Source organism: Salvelinus namaycush, chromosome 4, assembly GCF_016432855.1.
Source record: "Salvelinus namaycush isolate Seneca chromosome 4, SaNama_1.0, whole genome shotgun sequence".
Lineage (NCBI taxonomy): Eukaryota > Metazoa > Chordata > Actinopteri > Salmoniformes > Salmonidae > Salvelinus > Salvelinus namaycush.
In genome coordinates, this window is record NC_052310.1 from 49,791,259 (window position 1) to 49,816,392 (window position 25,134).

Genomic DNA, 25,134 nt, shown 5'->3' on the forward strand with positions numbered 1-25,134 from the left:
AACCTGCCTAAATGACTACCGACCCGTGGCACTCACGTCTGTAGCCATTAAATGCTTTGAAAGGCTGGTCATGGCTCACATCAACACCATTATCCCAGAAACCCTAGACCCACTCCAATTTGCATACCGCACCAACAGATCCACACTGCCCTTTCCCACATGGACAAAAGGAACACTTATGTGAGAATGCTATTCAGTGACTACAGCTCAGCGTTCAACACCAAAGTGCCATCAAAGCTCATCACTAAGCTAAGGACCCTGGGACTAAACACCTCCCTCTGCAACTGGATACTGGACTTCCTGAAGGGCCACCCCCAGGTGGTAAAGGTAGGTAACAACACATCCGCCACGCTGATCCTCAACACGGGGGCTCCTCAGGGGTGCGTGCTCAGTCCCCTCCTGTACTCCCTGTTCACTCATGACTGCACAGCCAGGCACGACTCCAACACCATCATTAAGTTTGCTGATGACACAACAGTGGTAGGCCTGATCACCGACAATGATGAGACAGCCTAGAGGGAGGAGGTCAGAGACCTGACCATGTGGTGCAAGGACAACTACCTCTCCCTCATTGTGATCAAGACAAAGGAGATGATTGTGGACTACAGGAGAAGGAGGACCGAGCACGCCCCCATTCTCATCGATGGGGCTGTAGTGGAGCAGGTTGAGGCTTCAAGTTCCTTGGCGTCCACATCACCAACAAACTAACATGGTCCAAGCACACCAAGACAGTCGTGAAGAGAGCACGACAAAACCTATTCCCCCTCAGGAGAGTGAAAAGATTTGGCATGGGTCCTCAGATCCTCAAAGGGTTCTACAGCTGCACCATCGACAGCATCCTGACGGGTTGCATCACTGCCTGGTATGGCAACTGCTCGGCCTCTGACCACAAGGTACTACAGAGGGTAGTGTGTACGGCCCAATATATCACCGGGGCCAAGCTTCCAGAACCTCTATACCAGGCAGAGTCAGAGGAAGGACCTAAAAATTGTCAAAGACTCCAGACACCCTAGTCATAGACTGTTCTCTCTGCTACCGCACAGCAAGCGGTACCGGAGCACAAAGTCTAGGTCCAAGAGGCTTCTAAACAGCTTCTACCCCCAAGCCATAAGACTCCTGAACAGCTAATCAAATGGCTACCCAGACTATTTGCATTGACCCCCCCCCCCCAACACTGCTGCTGCTGCTCTGTTATTTATGCATAGCCACTTTAATAACTCTAACTACATGTACATAATTACCTCAATTACCTCGAAACCAGTGGCCCCCCGCACATTGAAACTGTACCGGTACCCCCTGTATATAGCCCCGCTATTGTTATTTACTGCTGCTCTTTAATTATTTGTTGTTCTTATCTCTCAATTTTGGTATGTATTTTCTTAAGACTGCATTGTTGGTTAAGGGCTTGTAAGTAAGCATTTCACTGTAAGGTCTAAACGTTGTGTTCGGCGCATGTGACAAATAAAATTTGATTTGGTAATATTAGGTACATTTCCTATTCACAAATGCAAATGGTCTAAATCAAAACCTAAACTTGTTGTATTATTAATATGATTTGTTTGTTTAGTATTCCTTGCAATGTAAATAGTTTGTATATATTCTTGTTTGCATGTGATTATTTCTCTTTTGTTTGTTATTAATTAAAAAAAATATCTAAAATGCTACGCTATCAGCCTCATGCCAAGAATATGCATAGCCATCTCGAGACAACTCCAATATAAAGGCTGCATTTCAAACTCATAAAAGACACACCCTATATTAATAATGATATAGTTATGTAAGTATACATGCAATCATAATTGACTGTAGCGCATATAAAGCACCCACAAGCTACCCGTGGCTGAAAACACAATGATGTCTGATAAGTACTGTATACACTTGTAGGGCAACGGAGGAAGGAAGGAATGATTTTTAAATGGACCATCTTGCCCGGCATTTCGTCACTGTTCATCCCGGGATGATTGTGTTTTCAGCCACCATTAGCTTGTGGGTGCTTTATATATACTCTACAGTCAATTATGATTGCATGTCTACTTATATTAACTATATAATTATTCATATACTCCTACTGTATGATAGCTATTCATTAGCTATCTAACGTTAACCTGCCTAGCTGGAACTTCTGAAGGAAAATGTTTTATTTCTACAATTTCCAAAAGTTAACCAAACAAAAACTTCATTACTTTTACGAGGCGTGTTTGTGCGTCATGGTTATTAGTAGCACAATTTCTAACTAATTTACATTCGTTTTTACTTACACTTGTATGTTGAGGTTTTACATTTTGGCGGTCTTTTCTTAGCGGGTGTACAATAATCTAGAATTTAATTATGGGGTGTTTCTGGCCCGAAGTGAATATAATTGCAAACTCAATCAAAACCAAGGGCTGAAGGACTTACATTGCGAACTTCCCTTGTTTGGTTTATCGTTAGGACCAACGTCCAAGTTGGTGACGGGGATTGCCCCAAGGGCATAAATCGAGGGTGTGTCTTTTATGAGTTTGAAACGCAGCCAGTGTGTGTGTTTGGAATGCAGCCAAAGTGTTTGTTCTCAAAGTTGCCGGGAAGTCACGTGTCCTACTCATATCAGTACACTTGTAACAACCTAAAGCGTTACGAAACTTCTATCCTTCCTTGGGGGGTAAAAAAAACGCCACCTGCTGGAGGGAGCCAGATTTTCTGTCGAGTTGGGCCACTTCCTTTGCCTCTTCCGCACTGTCTGAATCCAGAAAATTAAGGGTCGCTTCCGGACACGGTAGACTCCTCCTCACCACTCTCTGAGATGCACATTGTGGAGTTCAATTAAAAAAATACGATTTTAACGGCCTGACAGTTAATAACATATAATTTCTTATTAATTTAGTTGGAAATGATGACTATTTTAAATTCCATTCAAAAATGTATTTGACGGCGAAGAATATTTATGCCATCATGTGCAACGCTTATTACAATGACCAATGAAGGCACTGTTCTGGTTCTAATTGGTAGTCAGTAAACGCGATATTGTAGCTATTTTACTGAATTAGCAACATTCCATTGATATTTGGTTGCTCATCGTCACTAGCTTATACATAACCAGTCCCAGGTAGGCCTACAGTAGGGGAGGCTGTGTTCATTGCTCTCAGCTGACTAACATTTTCACAACCCTACGCAGGAAATCTGTGTGGGGAATTCTTGCTCTTTTGCATGACATCATCATGCAAATACAGGTAAACTATATATTTATGCGAGATTACCTGCATCAGTAAATCGAAATAGATCATGGTGTAATATAAAACACCATGGAGCTGTGTATTGGCAGCAGCAGCCTGGCTAACTAGCTAGCTAACGTTAGTAGTGATGAGCCATGCATGGGGTAGGAAGAAATTCTACCAGCGTTAGCTAATAGTTAAGCCTTTTAAAAATGACCTGTTACATTTACGACAAGCTGTTAATATCGAGAGCCCTTATGTGCCATCGCTTAGCTAAATACTTTAATTGTATTTACATGATTCTGCCGTCAACCATATTGCCATATTCATCTATTGTTGGCTGGTTGTTGATAAGGATCTGCAGGCCACTTCGTTTTACGAAGGTAGGCTTTTGCAACCTTAGTTGTCAGTTAGGTGACAGATTGAATAAATTAAACAGCCAATTGGATTTGATTTAAACAAATGTAGGCTTGATTTAATAGCCTATTGTTGAATATTACTCAATTGCAGTAATATAGCTGAGTGATGTATGCATGAGATATCAGTCTTGTCATTTTATTATTTTTATTTTACCTTTATTTAACTAGGCAAGTCAGTTAAGAACAAATTCTTATTTTCAATGACAGCCTAGGAACAGTGGGTTAACTGCCTTGTTCAGATTTTTACCTTGTCAGCTTGGGGATTTGATCTTGCAACCTTTCGGTTACTAGTCCAATGCTCTAACAACTAGGCTACCTGCTGTCGTAAGTTTACTGTATTTGGATTACGTACATCAGTCATATATCAGCTGACTGTAACCATTGTGTGTTTAGCTTCCAGGTTGTAGGTGAAATGCAGGCGAAGGTATGCGCCAGGAGGACCTCTCTCATCACTGAGAATGGGCAGGCTTGTGGGGCATCTGCGGACTCCCAGCTCCCATTTAGGTGCCCTCGGTGTGGGGAGCGTGAGAGGTTCCATAGCCTGGCCTCCTTGAGAGACCACCTGGAATACAGCCACAGCTACTACCACACCATGCACGAGCTGAGCCTCCCGACCCGCAGGGGGCACTCTCACCCAGAGAGAGTCCTGCATGTGCGCTCCCTGAGTGACACACGAGAGGTCACTAGCTGCATAGAGAGGTGTCGTACGCATAGTGTGGGGACGCAGGCAGCGGAGGAGATACAGACTGAGGAAGAGGAAGAAGAGGCCCGTAAAGATGATTTAAAATTTCACAAGTCCAGCCCTGGGAGAGATCATATCCCATTTCCATTTGACAACCCTCCAGACCCAGGCAGCGAGCCTGAGGCGGTGTCCCCAGAGTGGAGTGTCTGTGCTGGGGAGGTGTCGGTCCGGCGCAGGCTTGCCAAGGTCCTGCTGGCAGCGGACAGCACCATGCAGAGGAGGCTGCACAGAGTCAGCACGGAGCTGGCCCAGACGGACACAGAGCTGCTGTGTGAGCGTGCCCACTCCCAGCACCTGGCCCAGGAGAGGCAGGAGGTACAGGAGAGGGAGAGAGCGCTGAGCCACCAGGTGGACATGGCCGTGATGGTGATCGCCACACTAAAGGAGCAGCTGAACGAGTCAGAGTACGAGCTGGAGAGGAGAGAACAGTGAGTAGTGTCTGAGTCAGTAACTCAGTCTTAACATTTCCTTACGGTATTGTTAGTTAAAATCATAATCATGAGCTCAAGTGGCAGACAGTACACTAATCTGGTAACTCCTTAGATTGTTGCTGTTGCTAATGGAGTTTCTGTAATTTTTGCAGTAGCAATATTCTTTAGCATGTTACTAGATACTCCCCCCATTGTTCCCCCCTCAAGTCTTGAATTTGTATCTCTGTTTTGTTTCTTTTTTTTTCTTCTTTTTTTTCAGAGAAGTCATCACCATTCAGAATTTTCTGGAGGCTGCAGCCCAGCATGAGATATGTGGTAAAGTTCGGATCCAACGTTTCATTGAGAACCTGCTCAAACGCATCGCCCTGGCTGAGAGGCTACTGGAGTACTACCAGAGCTCACCCAGTCCACCAACCTACACCGATTACATGGTACTGTACAATATCAAGCCTGTTTCCTACTACTGACAGCAATGTGTTTACAATGACAGATTCCTTTTCAAAGTATTTTGTGGCAGCTGCTCTTACTTTTTTTTTTAGATGTCAACGGAAAGACGGTTAGGGAGAGAGTAGAGAATATCATAATTGTTACACATTTGAACCCTCGTGAGAACTGTTGATCTTAACTGGCCTCCCAGATTCAGTTGTGGAGTTGAGAAGAAGCCTATTCAGATATGTTTTCTTCCTCCGTATTTATCTAGAAAAGGGAAACATGATAACATTCCAGAACTGGATAATATCAGCGTTTGAGCTTTGGTGTAAACAGTATAAATACCTGACATCTTTTCATCTCCCCTGCAGCACCAGACAGCTGAAAATGGACCTCATAGAATAACCAAAAGCAGGCGAGTTTGTGAACTTCATTTTTTACTGTTGATATACATGATCTACGTTTTCCATAGTTGGGCCCATGAGCTTTGGGCTGTGCCTTAGTGTCTCACTTTGATTACAATGCTGAGTTTCCAGTTTCAAAGGTTAGGACATGGTTACATATAAATTATACATAGGGATCCCTTGTCGCAAATGAGATTCTGTGTCCTCATTCATTAGTAATGATTCTGAGTTTTATCTTCTCTACTAATCCTGAGTCTGTCATCGTTACGTGCTGCCTGTTGAAGCATTGGTTTTGTGCCTGAGGTTTGTTGCACTGTCCCCTGATTCTAGGTCAGCAGGTTATCAGCTGTCACAGTCCTGTCCCCAGGAGGGTAGAATGCACCCCTCCCAGTTAGGACGGGCGTTCCCCAAAGGCCCTAGTGAGAGAGTGGGTAACTCTGGCTACTTCAGACCTGATCGCAGGGATGAAGCCTGGACCCAGCGCCGCAGATCAGCTGGATTTGAGGACTAGGTAACCTGACCAGGGCCCGACAAATGAATGTATATATGATATGTATTTACTGAATGTATAGATAATACTGAGCAGGGGATGCTTTATGGCCATGTGTACGCTAGTTTTTGCTCCATTCTGTCCTAGAAGTTGCTACTGTCCTAGTTTCAATTTTGGAAGTACTGTAGTAACTTGATGGAAATGTATTTCTGATCGTCATTGATGTTTTAATTAGTATTAAATCATACTATTTATGGGTGTAGATCAAATTTTTTTTAAACTAGATAATGGAATTGTTAACTTCCCACACCAGTAGAAATCCACTTTTGAGGTGAAAGATGGCCAGAGCTTACCCAAGATGTTGCACAACAATTTAAGTCAATAAGTCATCATATTAGTCAAAGTACTATATATTTGGGCTTTAAGTGACAAATCCAAACTTCCCACTTCTTGCAAATCTGTGTGAATGTGGTATTTCTTCCTGTGATATGACATACAAATTATTTTCAGCCTATGTTTCAGGGCTGGGTTTTATTTGAATGTTACCACCCACCAGCATGGCATTGTTTAGAGCGTTGGCCAGAACCAAAATGTCGCTGGTTAGAATACCCGAGCCGGCCAGGTGAAAAACCTGTCTGTGCCCTTGAACAAGGCACTTTACCCTAATTTGCTCCAGGGGCACCGCACTACTTTGACTGACCCTGTAAAACAACACATTTCACTGCACCTATCTGGTGTATGTGACAATAAAAGCATATATTTTATTTTTATTAATCAGAAACAGCTGGAAAGTTATTCCTCTTTGTGACTGAGATGAGCCGAACAGTATTGTGTCCAATTGGCTGGCTGAGCCATTGAGCAAATTTAAATAGGGGGTTCAAACGTTTTTACACCTCCACTTTTTTTTATACCAGAAAACTATCATAATCCGTTGGATAATTCGTACATTTTCACTTTATTTAAATATTTTTTTTAGCTAGTCTGTATTTAAAATGGGACCATTTTATAAATGGTATAATTGCGTGAGATAATAGCATAGAAAACCACAATTGTCTATCCAGATAATGAAAAGGCACCCGCAAAATAAAATTAAAGGAATTTATAGTTTCATGTCATTTGCGGTGTGCATGATCATGGGCAAAGTCATTGTAGCCAATCACTTCACTTTATGAGCATGGGCTGACATGGCTTTGCTGTACTGAAGCCTGCTAGCAGCCTAAAGTACCTACTAAAGGTTACACCGTGTCTATTACAATGAAGAAAAACGCATATCAGCTATCTTTCCATATTTATATATATTAGCAGAGCTTCGTCTTTGTCTTTCTAACTATTTCTATCGTGGATTCGCGGACGCAATTTATGGAAGATGACAAAACTTTGGAGATAACAATAGATGATGAAGTCAAAAATAGGCCAGTGGTTTCCGTCTGTGGCGAAGTTTTCCATAAATCATTGCTTATGACAAATCCAGGTCCAGAACCAGCCATAGAGCCAGCTGGCTAATCTTTTGAATAGTTAAAAAATAGTTCATAGTAAAAAAATATATATATTTTGTCATTCTTCGGAGGAACCTAACGTGTATTTCCTTTCTAGGACAGGAGATTACATCGATATAGTGGCGGCAACTACCTTTGGGGGGGGGGGTCCTTTAAACTCAAGGTCAAATGCAGCTGTTTTTTTATCTCTATCAAATCATCTATCAGTAACAATTAAGTACGTCAATGTGATTGTTTTCAATTTAAAATGGTAAAAAACAAACAAATTGCTTCTGAGCAAAAAGCCATTTTATAAGTAAGACTTTTGCTTAAACTGTCTGGTCTGAGTGAAGGACCTAATGAGAGAAGCCGAATGGAGGGGATATGTAACCTGAAAACTAGATGTTATTGGCAGAGAGGTTTGAAACTCTTTGTTATTGGTCTATTAACTTATACCGCCTGGTAGGCCAAACTCCACCCATGCAAAACGAGCTGAAAGTTCATGCGACCTTTTCAAACAGCTCTTTCATAATTTTCACAGTATTATTCCAACCTTGTAGTGTGTGTGAGAGAGATATACTACCTTCCTCTGGGGGGGGGGGGAAACTGGCTCAAACCAGAATAGAAAGAGGAGTGGAAGGCCCCGGTGCACAACTGAGCAAGAGGACAAGTACATTAGAGTGTCTACTTTGAGAAACAGACGCCTCACAAGTCCTCAACTGGCAGCTTCATTAGATAGTACCCGCAAAACACCAGTCTCAACGTCGGAGAGGCAACTCCGGGATGCTGGCCTTCTAGGCAGAGTTGCAAAGAAAAAGCCATATCTCAGACTGGCCAATAAAAATAAAAGATTAAGATGGGCAAAAGAACACAGACACTGGACAGAGGAACTCTGCCTAGAAGGCCAGCATCCCGGAGTCGCCTTTTCACTGTTGACGTTGAGACTGGTGTTTAGCGGGTACTATTTAATGAAGCTGCCAGTTGAGGACTTGTGAGGCGTCTGTTTCTCAAGCTAGACACTCTAATGTACTTGTCCTCTTGCTCAGTTGTGCACCGGGGCCTCCCACTTCTTTCTATTCTGGTTATAGCCAGTTTGCGCTGTCCTGTGCAGGGAGTAGTACACAGCGTTGTACCAGATCTTCAGTTTCTTGGCAATTTCTCGCATGGAATAGAACAAGAATAGACTGACGAGTTTCCCAAAAAAAAGTTTTTTGTTTCTGGCCATTTTGAGCATGTAATCGAACCCATAAATGCTGATGCTCCAGATACTCAACTAGTCTAAAGAAGGCCAGTCTTATTGCTTCTTTAATATGGACAACAGTTTTCAGCTGTGTTAACATAATTGCAAATGGGTTTTCTAATGATCAATTAGCCTTTTTAAAATTATAAACTTGGATTAGCTAACACAATGTGCCATTGGAAATGTGCCATTGGAACACAGGAGTGATGGTTGCTGATAATGGGCCTCTGTACGCCTATGTAAATATTCCATTAAAAATCTGCCGTTTCCAGCTACAATAGTCATTTACAACATTAACAATGTCTACACTGTATTTCTGATCAATTTGATGTTATTTTAATGGACAAAAAATTTGCTTTTCTTTAAAAAGTAAGGACATTTCTAAGTGACCCCAAACTTATGTGTATATATATATATATTTGACTGCACTGCCTCTAGGAGCGCAAAACAGCTAATACAAAGTTAAGTGTTTTATTCCAGCCCTAGTATACAGGTCTATATTGCGCTTCTGCACATAATCATAATACTAGTGTAATCTAATTATTAACAATTCATATACAGTAGGCCTAGCTTTGCAAAAACTGAGGAACAGTAGTGATTTGCAATAGAAATCTATGAAATAAAAACATTCTGGTATCCTGAGCATGCAGCTGTATCTGTCAAGCACATAGCCTGAAGCTGTGGTCATCAAGAACAGGCTGATCATGCTTGCTATGTCATATTTCATAACGGGCTTTAAGGTTCCATGTCACATTCCTCTTTTTTAATGTACAGAGATGCATACTTTGAATCAAAGGCCCGTGATTTTTAACCAAAACACGTAATTTTTTTCTAGGCCTACAAGCACAGATAACAGATATGTCCTTTCATTTAAATGTATGTGTGACGGGTCATCCTTTCTCTGGTAAAAAGAAATGGAAACTAGGTGAATGTAGCGAAACGTGGGGGTAAATTTGAATGAAATCGTGCATCCTTATTTGCTGTGATGTTGTATCTATGTTTACAAGTCAATGCACTCCATCAAACCATGAGAATGTATTCGAATGGAAATCAATATAAAACAAATGTCTCTTTTGGTATTTGTTGTAATTGTATGTTTTGTTATTGGTGTTGATTGATATTTTGTATAGAGCTACTGTATGTCTCAAAGTGAAATGTAGTTTTATGAAATTAAGGCAATGTAGCAAACACATGAATATACCCAATCTTTTTATAGTTATTTATTTACATGGTGCTGCTGTATAGACCAGGGTTGAAGTCAATTACAAGTTAAAATTCAGGAAAATAATTGGATTTCTAAAGCAGAACTCCTGAATTGACTGAAGTTTAAATAGAATTGTCACCAACCCTTATGTAGACCAAGTCCTCTTCTGGCATTGATATTGAATGTTGAACAATACTGTGCTTTGTGGCGAAGTATAACTTTTTATTTGGTTATTTTTCTGACATTTCATGATTTCATAAACTGTGACACGACAGCCTTTCTCACGGGAAGTTTTCATGGATCATGGGGATGTCGATGGGACAAGATCAAAGCCTAATATGTTAATTGTCTACAGTTGTGGCCAAAAGTTTTGAGAATGACACAAATATTAATTTTCAAAGCCTGCTGCCTCAGTTTGTATGATGGCAATTTGCATATACTCCAGAATTTTATGAAGTGATCAGATGAATTGCAATGAATTGCAATTTGCCATGCAAATGAACTGAATCCCCCAAAAATATTTCCACTGCATTTCAGCCCTGCCACAAAAGGACCAGCTGACATCATGTCAGTGATTCTCTCGTTAACACAGGTGTGAGTGTTGACGAGGACAAGGCTGGAGATCACTCTGTCATGCTGATTGAGTTCGAATAATAGACTGGAAACTTCAAAAGGAGGGTGGTGCTTGGAATCATTGTTCTTCCTCTGTCAACCATGCTTACCTGCAAGGAAACACGTGCCGTCATCATTGCTTTGCACAAAAAGGGTTTCACAGGCAAGAATATTGCTGCCAGTAAGATTGCACCTAAATCAACCATTTATCGGATCATCAAGAACTTCAAGGAGAGCGGTTCAATTGTTGTGAAGAAGGCTTCAGGGCGCCCAAGATAGTCCAGCAAGCGCCAGGACCATCTCCTAAAGTTGATTCAGCTGCGGCATCGGGGCACCACCAGTACAGAGCTTGCTCAGGAATGGCAGCAGGCAGGTGTGAGTGCATCTGCACGCACAGTGAGGCGAAGACTTTTGGAGGATGGCCTGGTGTCAAGAAGGGCAGCAAAAGAAGTCACTTCTCTCCAGGAAAAACATCAGGGACAGACTGATATTCTGCAAAAGGTACAGGGATTGGACTGCTGAGAACTGGGGTAAAGTCATTTTCTCTGATGAATCCCCTTTCCGATTGTTTGGTGCACCCGGAAAAAAAGCTTGTCCGGAGAAGACAAGGTGAGTGCTACCATCAGTCCTGTGTCATGCCAACAGTAAAGCATCCTGAAACCATGTGTGGGGTTGCTTCTCAGCCAAGGGAGTGGGCTCACTCACAATTTTGCCTAAGAACACAGCCATGAATAAAGAATGGTACCAACACATCCTCCGAGATCAACTTCTCCCAACCATCCAGGAACAGTTTGGTGACGAATTATGCATTTTCCAGCATGATGGAGCACCTTGCCATAAGGCAAAAGTGATAACAAAGTGGCTCGGGGAACAAAACATCGATATTTTGGGTCCATGGCCAGGAAATTCCCCAGACCTTAATCCCATTGAGAACTTTGGTGAATCCTCAAGAGGCGGGTGGACAAACAAAAACCCACAAACTCCAAGCATTGATTATGCAAGAATGGGCTGCCATCAGTCAGGATGTGGCCCAGAAGTTAATTGACAGCATGCCAGGGCGGATTGCAGAGGTCTTAAAAAAGAAGGGTCAACACTGCAAATATTCACTCTTTGCATCAACTTTGTGTAATTGTCAATAAAAGCCTTTGACACTTATGAAATGCTTGTAGTTATACTTCAGTATTCCATAGTAACATCTGACAAAAATATCTAAAGACACTGAAGCAGCAAACTTGGTGGAAATTAATATTTGGGTCATTCTCAACTTTTGGCCACGACTGTACAATGCATAGAGGGCCCTGTTACCAAAAGTGGTTAACGGAATGCTTATACAGTACTTTGAATCAGATTTTAATGATTTTATGTGTGTGCTTCAAGTACGTTTTTGTCGCAGGTATTCAGTTCACTACCTTTGTCTGTCTTTGCATTGTGAAAGTAATTGGACTTAGATGCATGAGGTGCATAGCTTTTGTGAGAGCATGCTCCTTTTATATAGCAAATACGTGTTAAAATGATGTAACTTGTAGTTTTGTAGCGGAGCGAGGTATATTTTAATGGTATCAGAGTTGCATAATTGAGCAAAAGAGCACTTTGGGGCTTATGGGTTTCATCAGGACGTTGTTAACACTGGACAATCAGAAAGAGAGAGGAGGATTAAGGTGTTGATGTGACCAGAGATAAAGTTAGTTTAATTATGTGTTACTCTTATATCTACAAGTTTAGTCTCCCTGGTTTATGTTTGTAGGTGGGGTTTATTTGCAAGAATAACCTCTTGTTTTGTGCCTTCACTTGAAACACTGTAGTCTGTATAACACTGTGCAAAATGCAATACTGTGAACAATTATACTACTTTTGTTTAAACTTGCTGGCCTGTGTGACATGAAGAGTAAAGAACAAAATACAAAAAATCTAATTTTTTGTTTTATTATTGATATTCCTGATGTGAAAATAATAACCTATGTGCATGGAGAGAACAACAGTATTTTGTTGTTTTTGTAGTGTGTATTTATTGCTGTCTTTTCAGTCATCTTTTGTGACATTTAGAGACTCGAGCATTATTGATGGTTGTATATTAAGCTACTTCCTACTGTACTTCAAACACCATATTACTCTACATCAGTGAAGTACTTAACTTAAAGTTTGATTATTCACAGATGTGTATAGTGGACATTAAAATCCTTAATCTGTCATGCATATTTGTGAGTAGGGTTGACAATGGAGAGGACAGGCTTGTCTTTTTGAGAATGAATGGGTTGCTCTCATCTCACTAACAGTGCGTCACAGTTCTGTTCATTTGACGTCAGCCCTTTATCTAGTGCCCTTTCATATCCTGTGAGTAGTTGGAGCTTTGGTCAACCACTACTTGACCAAAGGTAGTGAGTGGTCACTAACTTATTTAATAATTAATTAAAAACATGAAATTAATGTGTTAGACCTTGATGTCAATTTATCAGAACTTATTTGGGAATATATAATACTGTAGCCTATAACACACACGTGCCACAGAAAAGTGCAATACTCACTGATGGCCACTCAGTGTCTCCCCTGCTACAGTTATAATAATGTGTCACTATTTGGATAGACCGGATTTTCCATCTGTAGATGCTCTATATAGTTTGTTGATAGTATGACCATCTGTTGATAAGCAACTGCTTGCTAGGAGTAGGTTTATAATAATAGTTAGGGTAAGGGTTAGGTTTAGGGTTAGAGATAGTTACACTGAACAAAAAATATAAACAACATGCAACAATTTCAAAGATTTTACTGAGTTACAGTTCATGTAAGGAAATCAGTCTGAAATTATTTCATTAGGCCTTAATATATGGATTTTACATGACTGGGAGTACAGATATGCATCTTTCTTTGTGAAGGTATGGGTGTGGATCAGAAAATCTGTCTATCTGGTGTGACCACCAGCGCGCCTCATGCAGCGCGCCACATCTCTTTCGCTATAGAGTTAATCAGGCTGTTGATTGTGGCCTATGGAATGTTATCCCACTCCTTTTCGATGGCTGTGCGAAGTTGCTGGATATTGTCGGGAAGTGGAACACGCTGTTGTACACGTCAATCCAGAGCATCCCAAACGTGCTCAATGGGTAGCATGTCTGAGTATGCAGGCCATGGAAGAACTGGGATTTTTTCAGCTTCCAGGAATTGTGTACAGATCTTTAAGACATGGGGCTGTGCATTATCATGTTGAAACATGAGGTGATAGCGGTGAATAAAAGGCATGACAATGGGCCTCAAGATCTCGTTACCGTATCTATGTGCATTCAAATTGCTATCGATAAAATGCAATTGTGTTCATTGTCCGTAGCTTATGCCTGTCCATACCTTAACCCCACCTCCACCATGGGGCACTCTGTTCACAACGTTGACATCAGCAAACCGCTCGCCACACGACGCCATACACCTACTTGTTGTGTGTATGTACTGACATGTATGTGTAACTGATAGAAGCACACACACACACTACATGTTAATGTTTTTAAATGTATGTAAATTGCCTTTTGACTAATGTCTTTTTTGTTATGCGTCAGACACCAGAAAGACTAGCTGTCGCCATTGGCGTCAGCTAATGGGGATCCTAATGAATCAAATCATACCATCATCTGCCAGGTATAATTGAAACCGGGATTCATCTTTGAAGAGCACACTTCTCCAGTGCCCATTGAAGGTGAGCATTTGCCCACTGAAGTCAGTTACGACGCCGAACTGCAATCAGGTCAAGACCCTGATGAGGATGACTAGCATGCAGATAAGCTTCCCTGAGATAGTTACTGGCAGTTTGTGTAGAAATTCTTAGGTTGTGTAAACCCACAGTTTCATCAGCTGTACGGGTGGCTGGTCTCAGACGATCACGCAGGTGAAGAAGCTGGATGTGGAGGTCCTGGGATGGTGGAGGTTCTGGGATGGTGTGGTTACACGCGGTCTGCAGTCGTGAGGCCGGTTGGATGTACTGCCAAATTAACATTAAATTCTCTGGCAATATCTCTGGTGGACATTCCTGCAGTCAGCATGCCAATTGCACGCTCCCTCAAAACTTTAGACATCTGTGGCATTGTGTTGTGTGACAAAACTGCACATTTTAGATGGGCCTTTAATTGTCCCCAGCACAAGATGCACCTGTGTAATGATCATGCTGTTTAATCAGTTTCTTGATATGCCACAACTGTCAGGTGGATTCATTATCTTGGCAAAGAAGAAATGCTCACGAACAGGGATGTAAACAGAAATAAGTTTTTTGTGTGTATAGGAACATTTCTGGGATCTTTTATTTCAGCTCATGAAACATGGGACCAACACTTTACATGTTGCATTTATATTTTTGTTAAGTGTAGTTGAAATGTTACCGATAGTCCATCTAGATGCTCTACAGACTATCCAAATAAAGTGTTGCTGACTGTAAAAATATATATATATATATATGAAAAATATACATCCATCCCCCATAAAATAATACAACATGCACTGTAGTTGTTGCACTGTTATTGCAATACTGCCAACATTGCCAGAACATAGTCAGACAGGATGCATGGTAGACAAGTCCTTTGTAAACTTTTGCTATTTGATTCATCTCTGTCGACACTGTCTCCAAATGTACCCTTGAATTCTGTATAATTGTTGATCCATTCACAAAACTGCATTTTGAATGAGACTCTTATGAGGGGCTGCCTTGTACCTCTGGGGAGCAAAGGTTGCCAAGTTCAAACATCTCATAATTAACAAAAGTGTTGTGGATGGATTAGGGCTGTCCCGACTAAAAAAAAATCTTGGTCGACCAAGAGTCCGACCAATTCGATTTTAAAAAGTTTATTTTTCCATATATAGAAACACCCTATGTGTTTTAATAAAATCAACTATATGTAGGCTACTGAGCTTGTCTGATGCTTTAAGCACACCGTGATTCAATAATTAAAACACACAATTGACTCAAGAGGGAGCTAGAAATCAAGATAGCCTAACTGGAAGACAATAACCTGTTCCTGATCCTCCTCTCGCTGCCACCTGCTGCTGGCCTTCACAGATTCTGCCATTATGCTCCCGAAGTTGCCGGTAATGGGCTACATCAGGGGTTGGCAAACATTTTCCATTTGGAGTGCCAATTTATCTTACAATTTCTACCGATCTGTGTGCCAGTTATGATTTTCATATGCACATTTTTATTTTATAATCAAGTCTTCATATCTCAAAATCATTGTCATGCGATTAATAAAAATGATATCTAAATGAAAATTATACAAATCTAAAAGTAACTTCTATTGCCATCGCCAACTAGTCAATATAGCCTACATAAAGCCAACAAATAAAAACATTGCAGCCTGCAGGTAGAAAATATCCAGATAAAAATTAATCACATTGGTTACTCATGGCCTATCTGCAAGAAACTTGAAACATTGTATCAACTATCAACTTGGTGCAGCCCAAAGCTTGTGCTAACAAACTTACAACATTGTATAAAATATTCTGGACCAGCAGGAAACAGCAGTTTTCTGCTGCAGGTGAGCTCTGGACAGACACAGCTGTATTTGCGCAAGGGATAAGAAGTAATCAGGTAGGCCTATTTTATGATGTTTCCACCGGATCAGAGCATTACATTTTATTTCCTTTCATGCCAAGTGGTTATTTTCAAATAGGCTACATTGAGGAACGATTGTCGTTCTCAATGGATGTAAAAACAGACTTTGTTTACTTGCTGTTTGATTTGATTTGTTTGAGGTGAAGGAAAAAATGACTTTGAGAAGCTCCACAGCTCATTAGTGGTGTTGAGTTAAGACAATCAGAAATACTATCAGATCCCCAAATGGGCACATTTATAAGCCTACAATTGCGCGCAGGCCAGGAAGCCTAGACCTACTTCTATGCATAATCAGGTGTGCCTCCTTACTCAACATTGACATGACCGCTCCAAATAAAACACAATTAATAAATTGACAACTCGTAAATGGAATGACATAAACCCAAACTTGTTTCGCACAAGTGTAGCCTAGGTTGTGAGCTCTGCAAACAACGTGTCCACTCCGACAATAAGAACTGTAAAACATTGTAATAATAACATATTGAATTCATTAATAACAGAAATTATGGCAGCCAAACAAACATTGTAGATGAGAAATTATGTGAATTAACAGTAAATATACTACTGGTGATAATGGTGTGCCATCCCCGTGGCCTCCGCAATGGATTAGTCCACTGAGACAGACGTCAATCAAGATGTGCCATAAAACTTTTATTTTTTTGCAACTGCTCAATTAAAAAATGATCGGTCGACCAACAGCCTATTGACCAAACAATCGACCAGTCGACTAAATGGGGTCAGCCCTAGGATGGATCATGTTAAAGATAAAGAAAGTTTGCAATTGTCCAGGCAGGAAGTTTAGAGTGAGATCTTTCAAATCTGTGTGGATTGCTGTAGGCTTGCTGTAGAATAAATTAATGATATTATCATCCTAGACTTCCACACTGCATTTCTCATTAAAATCTACTGTTTGGAAAATGACATCTCAAAACAGGTTGATTCTCAACAAAATACACAACACTGATCTTGTAGAGACGAGCAATAATGGCACTGTGTTATCATTAAAAGGATGTGGACATTTGTTAATTGTTGCATCATGGATGCAGTTGCTTCTTGGCTGATGTCAATATTTCCCTATGCATCGGGTGGCTGATTATTTACCAAACACCAGTGATGCCACAATGCAAATTTTTGTATAATGCCCCCCCCCCCCCCCCCTCTCCCACACACACATACACACACACACCACACACACAAATGATGTACCAACACATTGGCTAACTGTAACTAACATTCCCAATGATAAATAATGTTGATTGACAGGAATAAGATATAAATAGGTTATGTTTCTGCAGATTGCTTGACAAAAGTAAGTTGATTGTGTGGTGCCATATTATATGACCATTTATCACTGGACCTTTACAGTCTTGTATACCATATGCCTGCTGTTGACATCAACTCTACTCTGCTTTATACATTCTACAGGGACTTGAATTGTGTACATGTCCCGTCTCCCCTGCGACTCTTGTAGTCCATTTGGAAGTGATAATCCAAACATCCTCCACTCTGCTTTAGAATCCTCATCTTTGATATAGACAACACCTCATCATACATTATGATTCACAAAGCTTCATTACAATGTAATAATACGGCATGTAGCATGTTTTATCTTTCCTTGAGAAGATAAACAATTCTCAACAGGTTGACCTGAATTTGGGTGCCCAGCCACATAACTATTTAAATCAGTATCTCTTTGGCTCTGTATTGATCATTTTATCTATACTGTATGGCTCCTTGAATATAGCATTCATAAAGCCACCTTGGTTAAGATATTAAATATCTGTTAAATCATAACTTTTCACCCAGCACCACAAACTCAAACTGACAATATGAAATCTAGCATATGAAGTCTGTGGGCCCAGGCCTGGCCAGAGAGAATGTTTGAAGATTCCTCTGCCAGAGATAATAAACTACTCAAAGGAGAAACAGGGCCCATTATCAACAGATCCCAAGTCCTCTGAGTCCCCTGTTCACAGTGCAGGGACCCTATGTCGATAGGAAACAAGCAGAGAGGATGGGCTGTTAGTGGATGGGGGCCATGAGGCCCTGCACTTGCAAGCCAATGCCTAAGCTCACTCTTCTCCCCGCCACCCTCTCTCTATCCCTCTTCCTCTTTTTATCCCTGAAAGGCCAGCTTGACTCAAAGGCTCCAGCCAGAACCTTTGTTTTCCTTGGAAGCTGTGTAAATACATTAAGTGGCTTTATGAAACCAGTGGGCTAGATTCTTAGACTTGAAACGACATCAGTGATGCCAAATATGACTTTTTTTTTATGTTTCTCTGTTGACAGAATGATATGCATGCAACATTTTGGCACCCTTTACCCTAGAATATTTTGTTATCAATTAGTTGTTTTTAATTTGGTATATCTACAATTGATACACTCCGTATAAAGTGTGGTGACAGGAGACAGAAAACCGATGTTACTCTAGTTGGGAGGACCAATTGTTTAGTAATAAAGATTGTGGCTATAAGCAGAAGTTTATAAAAAAAGAGACTGTGTTAGCTAGCCGTTAGCCACTCCTTATGGATCCCTAGGGATAAGATAGCATGTGGGGGGACTGTACAACAGCCTTGCTTCCTGCAAATACCCAGCGGAGTGTCGGGAGAGCACACAATGACTCTGGGTTGAGAGACCCGACAACTCTAAGCACATTATATCCATCATGACCTTGAGAGTGATTCTGGAAAACATAAATCCTGTTTACTGGCCATGCGTAGCATTTGATGTGAAGAATTTGGGGGGAGAAATAGGCTTGTCTTGCCTAACTCCAAAGCACAGTGGATATCCGTTTAAGATCAAACCCAAAATATTTCTATGTAATTTAACTGCAACAATGCCCTATTACCATACTGCTGTTTCACAAGAAATCAAGCTGACTCCCTGAGTAATGGAGGAGTGCTCTACAGCTCATTGCAGGCCCAGCAGCATACAAACTCAATGATGTTTTGAAAGATACTTGTCACGACTTCTGCCGAAGTCGTTGCCTCTCCTTGTCCGGGCGGTGTTCGGCGGTCGACGTCACCGGCCTTCTAGCCATCATCGATCCATTTTTCATTTTCCATTGGTTTTGTCTTGTCTTCCCACACACCTGTTGTCAATCCCATTCATTACCTGTTGTGTATTTAACCCTCTGTTTCCCCTCATGTGTTTGTCAGAGATTGTTTTATGTCAAGTGTTGATTCTTGGTGTATAGGTGCGCGACGGGTCCTCGTACCCATGTTTATTTTATGTATGTATATTTTCGTGTTTGGAGCATGTTATGTGGACATTTATTAAAAGTCTCCATTTACACTTCGTTTAACTCTCCTGTGCCTGACTTCCCTGCCACCTATACACACGACGTTGACAATACTACTGCTGCTCTCGAGGAATTTCTAAGACACAGTGATAAATATACAAGTGGTTTGTGGGGTTTGCTGGTGAAACAAGGCCACAAATAAACAGCTTCTTGCAGATAAAAATCTTGTTTGTTTTGTTTCGACAGAAGCACCACAATAGAATTAAGGAGGCAGGACAGAGTCCTCTTGCTTTAGCTATGCTTCTTGCTAAGCTTTACTTTCAATTCAGCTCCAGAGTTTCCACCTGCTTCCATCCAGTTGTATCTCACATGAACCCACCTAATTAATCAAGTTTGCAAAACACATTTATAAATGTGGTTAGGCTATGCCTCAAATGATCTGTAGCAGAAATACACTTTACCGGGAGCCAAGAATAAGAGGAACAAAGGAATGGACGGGGGAGTTAGTGTCATTTCCTGCACGAGTGTATCCTTTGTGTGTGTGTGTGTGTGTGTTTTTGTGTGTGTGTGTGATGATGGAGAATTGTGGGGAAAAAATAACAGAAAAACAACCTGATGAGGAATGATTACCAAATGTGGAACCATCCGTCACTCTTTTTAGATAACATGCTAAATAGCTTCCATATGACAGGTCACACATGATTCATTAATTATTTTTTGGTGGCCAAATTGTTAAAGGAAATTAGGCTGCCGTAACACATTGAGATGGCAGGTAGCCTAGTGGTTAAGTGCGTTTAGAGCGTAACCAAAAGGTTGCTGGTTCCAATCATTGAGCTGACTCAGTGAAAAATCTGTAGTTGTGCCCATGAGCAAGGCACTTAACTCTTGTTGCTCTGGATAACAGTGTCTGCTAAATTACTCAAATTAAAATGTGCATTGGGCTTGCTGCTCGGTGAGATTGATAGACCCTCTTATGTTTCAGAGAAAATTCTACCATTCTTTCAAAGTCCTGCCATTATTTCAAACCTAATGCTGCTCTGCTTTTTCAATTGATAGAATAATAAACGAGTTTAGTCTTATATTGGTAGGCCTACTCATACTACACTGCAGCGCTCTGTATTGTCCAGAATCAGTAGACTCAAGTATGAAAAGGTCAACAACCTCACTGCTGTTCCCCTTTAAGGAGGTGAGGAATGGTATTTTGGTTATTGTAGTACATAAGTAAATACGTTTATCATCTCTCACAATGATATGAAATGTAAGACTTGTATTTGAACATAGTATCATAACAAATATCATACACATTTCATATGCATTATATTTTTATCTAATAACGATGTGTTTGGGTGAAGATAAATACCAATAGTACATTATTAAACCACATTTCCCACAATGCCCCGCGTCACGAACTGAAGCGTTATCCTTTGCGGACGTGTGTGAAAGATATCCGTAAATGGGGAGTTGGAGAGAAATTTGCTGTTCTGTCATACAGAGTATCCCTCATTTAAAATTGTATTCGACTTTCTATTTTTATGTGAAGTTGGAATATATATTTCACCGGGTGTAATCAATCATTCTCACCGAGAGAGGGACAGGCAGGATCAACGGCAGCTGTGCTTGGAGCCCAGCCTGCTAAACGCCAGCTAGCAAGCGCGAGACTAGTGTGGAATTACAGGACAGTACTTCACGGGCTTTATGATGCCTCGCGACAACATGACCTCCCTCGTTCAGAAAATTGGTAGACAGGCGCTTGTAACTTTTAGAAACCCATCTTTAGTAGGTGATAAAGCGTTTTTGGATAATCAAGGTAAACTCCAAACCCTCATGACCGAAATCAGAGCTGCGGATCTGAAGATTGCTCCAAGGAAAGTTGACTGCGCGTCTACACCACTGCCACACAACCCCCCGGTCACATACATGCACATATGCGAGACAGACCAATTCAGCATGGGGGTGTTTCTGCTGAAGAGCGGTGCTTCCATCCCCTTGCACGACCACCCGGGAATGTACGGCATGTTAAAAGTTATGTATGGCAAGGTCAGGATCACCTGTTTTGACAGGTTGGACAAATCAACTAACGTGGCCAGTGACACGCAATTCAAGCCTCCCCTGCTACCTTTCCAGAGAGATGCGCTGAGGATGTCAATACTCCGGTCGGTCGGGGAGTTTACAGAAGAGAGTGGCCCGTGTATTTTGACCCCTGACCGAGACAACCTTCATCAAATCGACGCAGTCGATGGACCCACTGCTTTCCTCGATATTCTGGCACCACCATATGATCCAAATGACGGTAGAGACTGTCATTATTACAAAGTTCTGGAGTCTGACTCGGAGGACAAAAAGGCTGAGGCTCAGGGGCAAAAAGAAGTTTGGCTCATGGAAGTACCGCAACCTTCTGATTTTTGGTGTGGTGGTGAACCTTACCCCGGCCCTGAAGTCAACATCTGAAGCGCACTATGAACGCTGAATTGATGTGAACCATTGATTCTCAGGGCTGTGTCACAACATGGTATAAATGTATGATGGTCATAATTCCTACAATGATGGATTATTATGGAATGGATATCACTGTCACTGTGGTGTGTAATGGGAGAACATGTTGTGTGAACTAAAAGCACTTATACTAAAGTTGGACAAATGCTCACAATCGTCTCTTCAGTTTGGGGGTTGGCCAGTCACTATGCATTTAGCCTGTAATGAAAGTAGTTACTCAGTTGATAAATTGTGATCTTTGTACATCATCTCTAATGTATTTGAAATGACACCAAGCTTATCATGTCTTGAAATTAACTGAAACTATACATAAAACATAACATTTCTAAGAAGAAAATCGTGAGGGATTCAAGAATTCACTAAATGGGGTTGGCTGTAATACACAATTAATTGGTATATACAGCCTGAAACTAATGCCTGAAGAATCGTGTAAGTGTTCCTTACAAGCCAGAATGTTGAATCAAATAACATTTAAAATTACTCTACCAGTTGTCTGTGCGGTTTATTATTCGGCTGCTCTAAATTTGAGACAAAATATCCAATGTTTACCCAACTTGTTAAAGAGCTGGAAGGTATATTGTTCAGTTCCAGGCACTGATATAAAAATAGTTTATATTGGATTTTCCATTTTATTTAGTCAATAGCTGTTGAACCAAGCATGCCATGATAATGAAAATTATATTCTGAATCGGGAGGATGGAGAATTTCCACACCTTTGTGAGATTTGTATTTATTTATATTCAGATTTCAAGCCTTCAACAACAACAAAAATATAGTGTGCAATGTCCTCCATCCTCCCCTGATTCATAATATACAATTTTCATTGCCTAACTTTACCTCTATGCCAAACCGAACCATATACCAACTGGCTCTCTAAAAAGATTGGTTAAGCAACTGAAAGACAAACCTAACAGACAAGCGGTAGAGTAAGTTTAAATGTAATTTTATTAAACATTCTGGCTTGTATGAAACATTTACATGATTTTGAAGGCATTACTTTCAGGTTGTATATACCAATTGTGTATTACAGCCTGATTAATCAGACTTTACAAATGACAAAAGTCATCATTTACTATAGGTATGTTTTGATTGGATCAAACTACATTCTTTGAGATAGTCCCATGGGTCATGGGTTACTGAATAATTATCTTAAACATTGCTTAGTTAATCGAGCTTCACAAATTAAACTTAATCTCCATAATAACTTTGCTTGCTTCATCAATTTGGGAATTTAGCTCATATTTGGCAGAGCGCTATTGAGTTCATTGCTTGCGGCTTAGGGGCCTCTTGTGGACATACTGAGTATTACCTGAGAAGGACAATGTGACTAGTAGAATACTGTATACAGCATAGGCCTCCCTTGACCTAAACTCCCTTGACCTAAACAAAAAAAGAAACGTCCCTATTTCAGGACCCTGTCTTTCAAAGATAATTCTTAAAATCGAAATAACTTCACAGATCTTCATTGTAAAGGGTTTAAACCCTGTTTCCCATGCTTGTTCAATGAACCATAAACAATTAATGAACATGCACCTGTGGAATGGTCATTAAGACACTAACAGCTTACATACGGTAGGCCATTAAGGTCACATTTATGAAAACATAGGACACTAAAAAGGCCTTTCTACTGACTGAAAAACACCAAAAGAAAGATGCCCAGGATCCCTGCTCATCTGTGTGAACGTGCCTTAGGCATGCTGCACGAAGGCATGAGGACTGCAGATGTGGCCAGGGCAATAAATTGCAATGTCCGTACTGTGAGACGCCTAAGATAGCGCTACAGGGAGACAGGACGGACAGCTGATCGTCCTCGCAGTGGCAGACCACGTGTAACAACACCTGCACAGGATCGGTACATCCGAACATCACACCTGCGGGACAGGTACAGGATGGCAACAACAACTGCCCGAGTTACACCAGTAACGCACAATCCCTCCATCAGTGCTCAGACTGTCCGCAATAGGCTGAGAGAGGCTGGACTGAGGGCTTGTAGGCCTGTTGTAAGGCAGGTCCTCACCAGACATCACCGGCAACAACGTCACCTATGGGAACAAACCCACCGTCGCTGGACCAGACAGGACTGGCAAAAAGTGCTATTTGACGAGTCGCGGTTTTGTCTCACCAGGGGTGATGGTCAGATTCGCGTTTATCGTTGAAGGAATGAGCGTAGTCTGGAGCGGGATCGATTTGGAGGTGGAGGGTCCGTCATGGTCTGGGGCAGTGTGTCACAGCATCATCGGACTGCCTGCAATGACAACGAGCTATCTCAACGCTGCAATGACATCCTCCTCCCTCATGTGGTACCCTTCCTGCAGGCTCATCCTGACATGACCCTCCAGCATGACAATGCCACCAGCCATACTACTCATTCTGTGCGTGATTTCCTGCAAGACAGGAATGTCAGTGTTCTGCCATGGCCAGCGAAGAGCCCGGATCTCAATCTCATTGAGCACGTCTTGGACCTGTTGGATCGAAGGGTGAGGGCTAGGGCCATTCCCCCCAGAAATGTCCGGGAACTTGCAGGCGCCTTGGTGGAGGAGCGGGGTAACATCTCACAGCAACAACTGGCAAATCTGGTGCAGTCCATGAGGAGATGCCCTGCAGTACTTAATGCAGCTTTGGGCCACACCAGATACTGACTGTTATCCCCCCTTTGTGACCCCCCCTTTGTTCAGGGACACATTTTTCCATTTCTGTTAGTCACATGTCTGTGGAACTTGTTCAGTTTATGTCTCAGTTTTTGAATCTTGTTTATATTCATACAAATATTTACACATGTTAAGTTTGCTGAAAATAAACGCATTTGACAGTGAAAGGATGTTGTTGTTTTTTGCTGAGTTTATATTCAATAGCCTATAGCCTACTTTCAAAGGACCAAAATAAGACAAAAATACATATTCTACAACACATTATTGTAAGAAGCATCAAGTCAGTTAAATATCAATACTCAGTGTGTAAAAAACACATACAATAAAAGTATCAACATTTTTCTACTTTGTTACCTTCTGTAATGATCTTACAGCTGAGAGGCTAAGTGGCATCAATTGTTTGTTACTCTGTCATCTTTATCCAACAAGTAACAGGAGATTTAAAAAAGTTATCAAACAGCAGGTTAATCAATTCAGTTAATTGTCTCTCTTGACAGACACTGTACAAAGCTTCCAGTTTTTGCACACATGGGAGTCAAG

General features: G+C 41.2%; 2 protein-coding genes across 2 annotated transcripts; both read left to right on the top strand.

Annotated features, from left to right (window-relative positions):
* Positions 1 to 2,736: 2,736 nt before the first annotated feature.
* znf365 (zinc finger protein 365) lies at positions 2,737 to 8,154 on the top strand. Its single transcript, XM_038990563.1, has 5 exons — positions 2,737 to 3,206; positions 4,001 to 4,777; positions 5,040 to 5,211; positions 5,581 to 5,624; positions 5,944 to 8,154. The coding sequence occupies exons 1-5, from the start codon at positions 3,184 to 3,186 to the stop codon at positions 6,122 to 6,124; spliced, it is 1,197 nt and encodes a 398-aa protein (XP_038846491.1). The 5' UTR covers positions 2,737 to 3,183; the 3' UTR covers positions 6,125 to 8,154.
* A 12,710-nt stretch (positions 8,155 to 20,864) lies between these two features.
* LOC120046591 (2-aminoethanethiol dioxygenase-like) lies at positions 20,865 to 23,661 on the top strand. Its single transcript, XM_038991957.1, has one exon. It carries the CDS (start codon positions 21,149 to 21,151, stop codon positions 21,899 to 21,901), a length of 753 nt encoding a protein of 250 aa, XP_038847885.1. The 5' UTR covers positions 20,865 to 21,148; the 3' UTR covers positions 21,902 to 23,661.
* The last annotated feature ends 1,473 nt before the right edge of the window (positions 23,662 to 25,134 follow it).

Coding starts and splice junctions, on each gene's coding strand:
- znf365 (XM_038990563.1), top strand. CDS start 3,184: ATGACATCATCATGCAAATACAG. Junction 4,778..5,039: donor GAGCTGGAGAGGAGAGAACA/GTGAGTAGTGTC, acceptor CTTTTTTTTCAG/AGAAGTCATCACCATTCAGA. Junction 5,212..5,580: donor CAACCTACACCGATTACATG/GTACTGTACAAT, acceptor TCTCCCCTGCAG/CACCAGACAGCTGAAAATGG.
- LOC120046591 (XM_038991957.1), top strand. CDS start 21,149: ATGATGCCTCGCGACAACATGACCTCCCTCGTTCAGAAAATTGGTAGA.